Source organism: Corvus hawaiiensis, chromosome 26, assembly GCF_020740725.1.
Source record: "Corvus hawaiiensis isolate bCorHaw1 chromosome 26, bCorHaw1.pri.cur, whole genome shotgun sequence".
Classification (NCBI taxonomy): domain Eukaryota; kingdom Metazoa; phylum Chordata; class Aves; order Passeriformes; family Corvidae; genus Corvus; species Corvus hawaiiensis.
The window spans coordinates 45,372,844-45,382,751 of NC_063238.1; the positions used below are offsets into that span (position 1 = coordinate 45,372,844).

At 64.0% G+C, this 9,908-nt stretch overlaps 1 protein-coding gene across 3 annotated transcripts; it reads left to right on the top strand.

Annotated features, from left to right (window-relative positions):
* Positions 1-1,605: 1,605 nt before the first annotated feature.
* On the top strand, positions 1,606-8,101 carry OPLAH (5-oxoprolinase, ATP-hydrolysing). 3 transcript variants are annotated; one of them, XM_048286332.1, is made up of 6 exons: positions 1,606-1,794; positions 2,973-3,129; positions 3,414-3,575; positions 4,511-4,608; positions 6,485-6,714; positions 6,882-8,101. In XM_048286332.1, the coding sequence occupies exons 3-5, from the start codon at positions 3,569-3,571 to the stop codon at positions 6,704-6,706; spliced, it is 327 nt and encodes a 108-aa protein (XP_048142289.1). In that variant the 5' UTR covers positions 1,606-1,794; positions 2,973-3,129; positions 3,414-3,568; the 3' UTR covers positions 6,707-6,714; positions 6,882-8,101. The 3 variants fall into 3 exon arrangements, with proteins under 3 accessions (XP_048142289.1, XP_048142292.1, XP_048142290.1); XM_048286335.1 differs by lacking the exon at positions 6,882-8,101 and having other exon boundaries at positions 1,607-1,794; positions 6,485-6,757; XM_048286333.1 differs by lacking the exons at positions 1,606-1,794; positions 2,973-3,129; positions 3,414-3,575 and adding an exon at positions 3,877-4,304.
* Positions 8,102-9,908: the final 1,807 nt, after the last annotated feature.

Sequence of the window (9,908 nt, forward strand, 5' to 3'; positions counted from 1 at the left end):
TGCCCAGGTGTGTGCCCAGGTGTGTGCCCAGGTGTGCCCAGCTGTGCCCAGGTGTGTGCCCAGGTGTGTGCCCAGCTGTGCCCAGCTGTGCCCAGGTGTGCCCAGGTGTGCGCCCAGGTGTGTGCCCAGGTGTGTGCCCAGGTGTGCCCAGCTGTGCCCAGCTGTGCCCAGGTGTGTGCCCAGCTGTGTGCCCAGCTGTGCCCAGCTGTGTGCCCAGGTGTGCCCAGGTGTGTGCCCAGCTGTGCCCAGCTGTGCCCAGGTGTGTGCCCAGCTGTGCCCAGGTGTGTGCCCAGGTGTGTGCCCAGGTGTGCCCAGCTGTGCCCAGCTGTGCCCAGGTGTGTGCCCAGGTGTGTGCCCAGCTGTGCCCCAGCTGTGCCCAGGTGTGTGCCCAGGTGTGTGCCCAGGTGTGTGCCCAGCTGTGCCCAGCTGTGTGCCCAGGTGTGCCCAGGTGTGTGCCCAGGTGTGCCCAGCTGTGCCCAGGTGTGTGCCCAGCTGTGCCCAGCTGTGTGCCCAGGTGTGTGCCCAGCTGTGTGCCCAGGTGTGCCCAGATGTGTGCCCAGGTGTGTGCCCAGCTGAGCCCAGCTGTGCCCAGGTGTGTGCCCAGGTGTGTGCCCAGGTGTGCCCAGGTGTGTGCCCAGCTGTGCCCAGCTGTTTGTGCCCAGGTGTGTGCCCAGGTGTGTGCCCAGGTGTGCCCAGATGTGTGCCCCAGGTGTGCCCAGGTGTGCCCAGCTGTGCCCAGCTGTGTGCCCAGGTGTGTGCCCAGGTGTGTGGCCCAGCTGTGCCCAGCTGTGCCCAGCTGTGCCCAGGTGTGTGCCCAGGTGTGTGCCCAGGTGTGTACCCAGGTGTGTGCCCAGCTGTGCCCAGCTGTGCCCAGGTGTGTGCCCAGGTGTGTGGCCCAGGTGTGTACCCAGGTGTGTGCCCAGCTGTGCCCAGCTGTGCCCAGCTGTGCCCAGGTGTGTGCCCAGGTGTGTGCCCAGGTGTGTGCCCAGCTGTGCCCAGCTGTGCCCAGGTGTGTGCCCAGGTGTGTGCCCAGGTGTGTACCCAGGTGGTGTGCCCAGCTGTGCCCAGCTGTGCCCAGGTGTGTGCCCAGGTGTGTGCCCAGGTGTGTGCCCAGCTGTGCCCAGCTGTGCCCAGGTGTGTGCGCCCAGCTGTGCCCAGGTGTGTGCCCAGCTGTGCCCAGCTGTGCCCAGGTGTGTGCCCAGGTGTGCCCAGCTGTGCCCAGCTGTGTGCCCAGCTGTGTGCCCAGCTGTGTGCCCAGCTGTGTGCCCAGGTGTGTGCCCAGGTGTGTGCCCAGCTGTGCCCAGCTGTGCCCAGCTGTGCCCAGGTGTGTGCCCAGGTGTGTGCCCAGCTGTGCCCAGGTGTGTGCCCAGGTGTGCCCAGGTGTGTGCCCAGGTGTGTGCCCAGGTGTGTGCCCAGCTGTGCCCAGCTGTGTACCCAGGTGTGTGCCCAGGTGTGTGCCCAGGTGTGTACCCAGGTGTGTGCCCAGCTGTGCCCAGCTGTGCCCAGCTGTACCCAGGTGTGTGCCCAGGTGTGTGCCCAGCTGTGCCCAGGTGTGTGCCCAGGTGTACCCAGGTGTGTGCCCAGGTGTGTGCCCAGGTGTGTGCCCAGCTGTGCCCAGCTGTGCCCAGGTGTCTCTCCCCCCAGGGCTGCCTGGCCCCGGTCCGGGTGCTCATCCCGGGGGGCTCCATCCTGGACCCCTCCCCCGAGGCCGCCGTGGTTGGCGGGAACGTGCTGACGTCACAGCGCGTGGTGGACGTGGTGCTGCGCGCGTTCGGCGCGTGCGCGGCCTCGCAGGTGGGGGGAGGGGAGGGGGGAGGGGTTGGGGTCCCGGTTTGGGGGTCCCAGGGCGGGGTCTTGGGGTCCCAGCGGGTTTTGGGGTTCCGTTTTTGGGGTGCCAGCAGAGTTTTGGGGTCCCAGGGGGGTTTTGGGGTCCCAGCGGGTTTTTGGGGTGCCAGGGCAGGGTTTTTGGGGTCCCAGCGGGGTTTTTGGGGGTCCCAGCGGGTTTTGGGGTCCTAGCGGGTTTTTGGGGGTCCCAGTGGGGTTTTTGGGGTGCCGTTTTTGGGGTCCCAACGGGTTTTGGGTGCCGTTTTTGGGGTCCCAGCGGGTTTTTTGGGGTGCCAGGGCAGGGTTTTTGGGGTCCCAGCGGTGTTTTTGGGGTCCCAGCGGGGTTTTGGGTGCCGTTTTTGGGGTCCCAGCGGGTTTTGGGTGCCGTTTCTGGGGTCCCAGCGGGTTTTGGGGTCCCAGCGGGGTTTTGGGTGCCGTTTTTGGGGTCCCAGCGGGGTTTTTGGGGTCCCAGCGGGGTTTTTGGGGTCCCAGTGGGGTTTTTGGGGTGCCGTTTTTGGGGTCCCAACGGGTTTTGGGTGCCGTTTTTGGGGTCCCAGCGGGTTTTTGGGGTGCCAGGGCAGGGTTTTTGGGGTCCCAGCGGTGTTTTTGGGGTCCCAGGAGGTTTTGGGTGCCGTTTTTGGGGTCCCAGCGGGTTTTTGGGGGTGCCAGGGCAGGGTTTTTGGGGTCCCAGCGGTGTTTTTGGGGTCCCAGGAGGTTTTGGGTGCCGTTTTTGGGGTCCCAGCGGGTTTTGGGTGCCGTTTCTGGGGTCCCAGCGGTGTTTTTGGGGTCCCAGCGGGTTTTGGGTGCCGTTTTTTGGGGTCCCAGCAGGGGTTTTGGGGTCCCCAGCGGGGTTTTTTGGGGTCCCAGCGGGTTTTTGGGGTCCCAGTGGGGTTTTTGGGGTGCCGTTTTTGGGGTCCCAACGGGTTTTGGGTGCCGTTTTTGGGGTCCCAGCGGGTTTTTGGGGTGCCAGGGCAGGGTTTTTGGGGTCCCAGCGGGGTTTTTGGGGTCCCAGCAGGGTTTTTGGGTGCCGTTTTTGGGGTCCCAGCAGGGGTTTTGGGGTCCCAGCGGGGTTTTTGGGGGTCCCAGGAGGTTTTGGGTGCCATTTTTGGGGTCCCAGCGGTGTTTTTGGGGGTGCCGTGTCCCCCCAGGGCTGCATGAACAACGTGACCTTCGGCTCCGAGCGCGGTGGCTACTACGAGACGGTGGCGGGGGGGGCGGGGGCCGGGCCGCGCTGGGGGGGGCGCAGCGGGTCCACACGCACATGACCAACACCCGCATCACCGACCCCGAGATCCTCGAGCTCCGGTGGGTCCGGGGGGGTCCTGGAGGGGTCCTGGGGGGATTTGGGGGGTCCTGGGGGGTCCTGGAGGGCTTTGGGGGGGTCCTGGGGGGGTTTGAGGGGTCCTGGGGGGGTCCTGGGGGCTCCTGGAAGGATCCAGAGGAGGGTCCTTGGGGGGGGGGTTGGGGTCTCCCAGTGGGGGCTCCGTGTTTGGGGGGGTCCCCGGGAGGGGCTCGGGGGGAGGAGATTTGGGGGTCTCTGGGGGTCGGTTTGGGGGTCCTGACCCCCCCGTTCCCCTCCCCCCCCCCAGGTACCCGGTGGTGCTGCGGCGCTTCGAGCTGCGGGGGGGCTCGGGGGGGCGCGGGGCGGCACCGGGGGGGGGATGGGGTGGTCCGGGAGCTGCAGTTCCGGAGGGCGACCGAGCTCTCGGTGCTGAGCGAGCGCCGCGCCACGAGACCCTACGGGATGGCGGGTGAGAGACCCCCCAAAAACCCCCAAAATCCCCTAAAAAACCCCAAATCCCCCATCAGCCACGAGACCCTATGGGATGGCGGGCGAGAGACCCCCAAAAACCCCCCAAAATCCCCTAAAAACCCCAAATCCCCCATCAGCCACGAGACCCTACGGGATGGCGGGCGAGAGACCCCCAAAAACCCCCAAAATCCCCTAAAAAACCCCAAAATCCCCCATCAGCCACGAGACCCTACGGGATGGCGGGCGAGAGACCCCAAAAACCCCCAAAATCCCCTAAAAACCCCAAATCCCTCATCAGCCACGAGACCCTTACGGGATGGCGGGCGAGAGACCCCCAAAAACCCCCAAAATCCCCTAAAAAACCCCAAATCCCCCATCAGCCACGAGACCCTACGGGATGGCGGGCGAGAGACCCCCAAAAACCCCCAAAATCCCCTAAAAAACCCCAAATCCCCCATCAGCCACGAGACCCTACGGGATGGCGGGCGAGAGACCCCCAAAAACCCCAAAATCCCCTAAAAAACCCCAAATCCCCCATCAGCCACGAGACCCTACGGGATGGCGGGCGAGAGACCCCCAAAAACCCCCAAAATCCCCTAAAAAACCCCAAATCCCCCATCAGCCACGAGACCCTACGGGATGGCGGGCGAGAGACCCCCAAAAACCCCCAAAATCCCCTAAAAATCCCCAAATCCCCCATCAGCCACGAGACCCTACGGGATGGCGGGCGAGAGACCCCCCAAAACCCCCCCCAAAACCCCCTCAATTTCTCAGCCCCCTCCCCCCCGAGATCCCCAAGGGACCCCCAGGACCCCCCCAAAAAACCCCAAAACCCCTTCAGCTCCTCCGACCCCCGACCCCCCCTCCCCCAGGGGGTCTCACAGCCCCCCCGACCCCCCCCGACCCCCCCCTGACCCCTCTCCCCTCCCCCAGGGGGTCTCCCGGGGGCTCCGGGGCTGAATTTGCTGCTGCGTCGGGACGGGCGCCTCATCAACCTGGGGGGCAAGAGCTCGGTGTCCGTGGAGCCGGGGGTGTGAGCCCCAAAACCGCCCCAAAACTGCCCAAAAACCACCCCAAAACCGCCCCAAAACCGCCCCAAAACTGCCCCAAAAACCACCCCAAAAACCGCCCCAAAACCGCCCCAAAACCACGCCAAAACCACCCCAAACTGCCCAAAAACCACCCCAAAACCGCCCCAAAACCCACCCTAAAACTGCCCCAAAAACCACCCTAAAACCGCCCCAAAACCGCCCCAAAACCGCCCCAAAACTGCCCCAAAACCGCCCCAAAACCTCCCCAAAAACCGCCCCAAAAACTGCCCCAAAACCGCCCCAAAACCGCCCCAAAACTCAGCCCAAAACTGCCCCAAAACCGCCCCAAAACCGCCCCAAAACCGCCTCAAAAACCGCCCTAAAACCGCCCCAAAACCGCCCCAAAACTGCCCCAAAACCGCCTCAAAAACCGCCCTAAAACCGCCCCAAAACCGCCCCAAAACTGCCCCAAAACCGCCTCAAAAACCGCCCTAAAACCGCCCAAAAACTGCCCCAAAACCACCCCAAAACCGCCCCAAAACCGCCCCAAAAACTGCCCCAAAACCACCCCAAAACCAACCCTGACAACCCCCCGTGTGCCCAGTGACACGCCCAAAGCCACCCTGACACCCTAAAAAGTCCAAAACTGCCCCAAAACCACCCCAAAACCAACCCCGACACCCCCCCGCACCCACTGACACGCCCAGACCCACCCTGACACCCTAAAAAGCCCCAAATCACCCCAAAACGCACCCTAAAACCTGCCCCGAACCCCCTGACAAACCCCCCCAAACCCCCCCAAACACCCCTGGTATCCCCACCCCAAAAGCTCTGGACACCCCAAACCCCCCCCGACCCCAAACCCCCTGACCCCAAACCCCTCTGACCCCAAACTCCTCTGACCCCAAACCCCTGACCCCAAACCCCTCTGACCCCAAACCCCTGACCCCAAACCCCCCCCGACCCCAAACCCCTCTGACCCCAAACCCCTCTGACCCCAAACCCCTGACCCCAAACCCTTGACCCCAAACCTCTCTGACCCCAAACCCCCCCGACCCCAAACCCCTCTGACCCCAAACCCCCCTGACACCAAACCCCTGACACCAAACCCCTCTGACCCCAAACCCCCCCTGACCCCAAACCCCTCTGACCCCAAACCCCTCTGACCCCAAACCCCCCTGACCCCAAACCCCTGACCCCAAACCCCCTGACCCCAAACCCCCCTGACCCCAAACCCCTCTGACCCCAAACCCCTCTGACCCCAAACCCCCCCGACCCCAACCCCTCTGACCCCAAACCCCTGACCCCAAACCCCCTGACCCCAACCCCCTGACCCCAAACCCCTCTGACCCCAAAACCCCCCTGACCCCAAACCCCTCTGACCCCAAACCCCTCTGACCCCAAACTCCTCTGACCCCAAACCCCTCTGACCCCAAACTCCTCTGACCCCAAACCCCTGACCCCAAACCCCCTGACCCCAAACCCCTCTGACCCCAAACCCCTCTGACCCCAAACCCCCCTGACCCCAAACCCCTGACCCCAAACCCCCTGACCCCAAACCCCCCTGACCCCAAACCCCTCTGACCCCAAACCCCCCTGACCCCAAACCCCCCTGACACCAAACCCCCCTGACCCCAAACCCCTCTGACACCAAACCCCTCTGACCCCAAACCCCTCTGACCCCAAACCCCCCTGACTCCAAACCCCTGACCCCAAACCCCTCTGACCCCAAACCCCTCTGACCCCAAACCCCTGTGACCCCAAACCCCTCTGACCCCAAACCCCTCTGACCCCAAACCCCCCTGACACCAAACCCCTGACCCCAAACCCCCCTGACCCCAAACCCCTCTGACCCCAAACCCCTCTCTCCCCACAGGACGTTTTCCGCCTGCTGACCCCGGGCGGGGGCGGCTTCGGCCCCCCCGAGGACGGCACCGGGGGCGACCCCCGGGACCCCCCGGACCCCCAGGACCTCTGGGCCCCCCAGAGCTCCCCGAAGCCCCCAAACCCCGCGAGCGCCCCGAGCGCCCCGGCCCCACAAACGTTCCTGGAGCGCGGCAGCGTCTTCGAGTTCCGGCAGGCGCAGGAGGCCGTGTGAGGCAGCTGTGGGGCAGCCCCGCAGCCCCATATGGGGCAGCCCCACAGCAACAACAATGGGGCAGCCCCGCAGCCCCATATGGGGCAGCCCCACAGCAACAACAATGGGGCAGCCCCGCAGCCCCATATGGGGCAGCCCCACAGCAACAACAATGGGGCAGCCCCGCAGCCCCATATGGGGCAGCCCCACAACCCCGTATGGGGCAGCCCCACAACAACAACAATGGGGCAGCCCCACAGCCCCATATGGGGCAGCCCCACAACAACAACAATGGGGCAGCCCCGCAGCCCCCTATGGGGCAGCCCCACAACTCCCTATGGGGCAGCCCCACAACAACAACAATGGGGTAGCCCCGCAACTCCCTATGGGGCAGCCCCGCAACCCCCAATGGGGCAGCCCCACAGCAACCATGGGGCAGCCCCACAACCCCATATGGGGCAGCCCCACAACAACAACAATGGGGCAGCCCCACAACAACAACAATGGGGCAGCCCCACAACTCCCTATGGGGCAGCCGCACAACTCCCGATGGGGCAGCCCCACAACCCCCTATGGGGCAGCCCCGCAGCCCCATATGGGGCAGCCCCACAACTCCCAATGGGGCAGCCCCACAGCCCCATATGGGGCAGCCCCACAACTCCCAATGGGGCAGCCCCGCAGCCCCATATGGGGCAGCCCCACAGCAACCATGGGGCAGCCCCACAACTCCCTATGGGGCAGGCCCACAACAACAATGGGGCAGCCCCACAACTCCCTAAGGGGCAGCCCCACAACTCCCAATGGGGCAGCCCCACAACCCCATATGGGGCAGCCCCACAGCAATGATGGGGCAGCTCCACAACTCCCTATGGGGCAGCCCCGCAACCCAGCAATGCCCCCCATAGGGCAGCCCCTGGCCCCTCTATGGGGCAGCCCCTGACCCCACAATGGGGCAGCCCCACAAGCCAGCGATGCCCCCCATGGGGCAGCCCCATTGCTAGAGCCGCACCGTCTATAGGGCAGCCCCCCAAGTCCAGCCATGCCCTCCATGGGGCAGCCCCCCAACGCTGCTATGGGGCAGCCCCCATTGCTAGATACGCACAGCCTGTGGGGCAGCCCCCTCCCCGCTATGGGGCAGCCCCCTCCCCGCTATGGGGCAGCCCCCTCCCTCTAGGTACGCACAATCCGTAGGGCAGCCCCTCACCCGCCCCAGCTATGGGGCAGCCCCCCAACTCCAGCTCTGCACCCCCTGACCCCGCTATGGGGCAGCCCCCTGACCCCGCTATGGGGCAGCCCCCCCCCCCCAGCTCTCTCCTCCCCGTTCCGGGGCTCAGCCCCTCCATGGGGGGCCCAGCTCCCCCCTTTGGGGGCTCCCCCCACCCCCCCCAGCCTCCAATAAAGCTTCCGCTGCCCCCCCAACCCCCGCCTGGTGTCTTGGGGGGGGCAGGGACCCCCAGGGACCACCCCAGTGACCCCCCCCAGCCCCACGGGGCCCCCCAGGGCTCTGCCCCACAGATCTGGGGGGAGGGCACCGACCCTGGGACCCCCCAGCCCAAACTCTGGGAGTGCCGTGGGGGCTGCACCAGCCCCGCTGGAGAGAGGCAGGATCAATACCGGATCAATATCGGATCAATACTGGATCGATACTGGATCAATATCAGGTCAATGCTGGATCAGTGCTGGATCAATGCCAAATCAATACTGGATCAATGCTGGATCGATACCGGATCAATACCAGATCAATGCTGGATCAATGGTGGATCAATGCCAGATCAATACTGGATCAATGCCGGATCGATGCCAGATCAATGGTCGATGAATGCCTGATCAATACCAGATCAATATCGGATCAATGCTGGGTCGATGCCGCAGCACTGCTGAGCCACACTGGGTCAATGGCAGACTGATCCCGGATCAATGCCAGATCCATGCCGGATCGATGCCGGATCAATGCCGGATTGATGCCAGATCGAATCCAGATCGATAGGACCCAATGCCAGATCAATGCTGGATCAATACCAGATTCACGCCGGATTGGTGCTGGATCAATGCCAGAACCATGCCAGATCAGTGCCGGATCAATGCAGGATTGGTGCCGGATCGACAGGACCCGATGCCAGATCGATACAGAGCCGATGCCGGATTGGTGCCGGATCGATACAGAGCCAATGTGGGATCGATGGCGGATCAATAGGACCCAATGCAGGATCAATGCGGGATCAATAGGACCCTATGCGGGATCAATAGGACCCAATGCGGGATCGATGCCGGATCAATAGGACCCGATGCTGGATCGGTGCCAGATCAATAGGACCTGATACCAGATCGATGCTGGATCAATACAGACCCAATGCGGGATCAATGCCAGATCAATAGGACCCGATGTGGGATCGATACCGGACCAATGCCGGATCAATAGGACCCGATGTGGGATCGATGCCGGATCAATGCCGGATCAATAGGACCCAATGTGGGATCGATGCCGGATCAATGCCGGATCAATAGGACCCGATGTGGGATCGATGCCGGATCAATGCCGGATCAATAGGACCCGATGTGGGATTGATACCGGATCAATAGGACCCGATGTGGGATTGATACCGGATCAATGCCGGATCAATAGGACCCGATGTGGGATTGATACCGGATCAATAGGACCCAATGTGGGATCGATGCCGGATCAATGCCGGATCAATAGGACCCGATGTGGGATTGATACCGGATCAATAGGACCCAATGTGGGATCAATGCCGGATCAATAGGACCCGATGTGGGATTGATACCGGATCAATAGGACCCGATGTGGGATCGATACCGGATCAATGCCGGCTGTTACAGGAGGGTTCGGATCCAGGCTTGGGGGCGGAGCCGTTTCGTTCCTTCTGCGGCCGGAGCGGGACCCCCTCCCCCGATCCCGATCCCGATCCCGACTCTCCTGGGGCCGTTCCCATTCCCGATCCTCTTCCCCATCCCCCCATTCCCATTCCCGATCCCATTCCCAATCCTGACCCTCTCTCCTGGGACTGTTCCCATCCCATCCCATCCCATCCCATCCCATCCCATCCCATCCCCATTCCCATCCCATCCCATCCCATCCCATCCCTGCCTCATTCCCATCCCATCCCATCCCATCCCATCCCATCCCATCCCATCCCATCCCATCCCTTCCCATCCCATCCCCATTCCCATCCCATCCCATCCCATCCCATCCCTGCCTCATTCC

Coding starts and splice junctions, on each gene's coding strand:
- OPLAH (XM_048286332.1), top strand. Junction 4,609..6,484: donor CGGTGTCCGTGGAGCCGGGG/GTGTGAGCCCCA, acceptor CTCTCCCCACAG/GACGTTTTCCGCCTGCTGAC.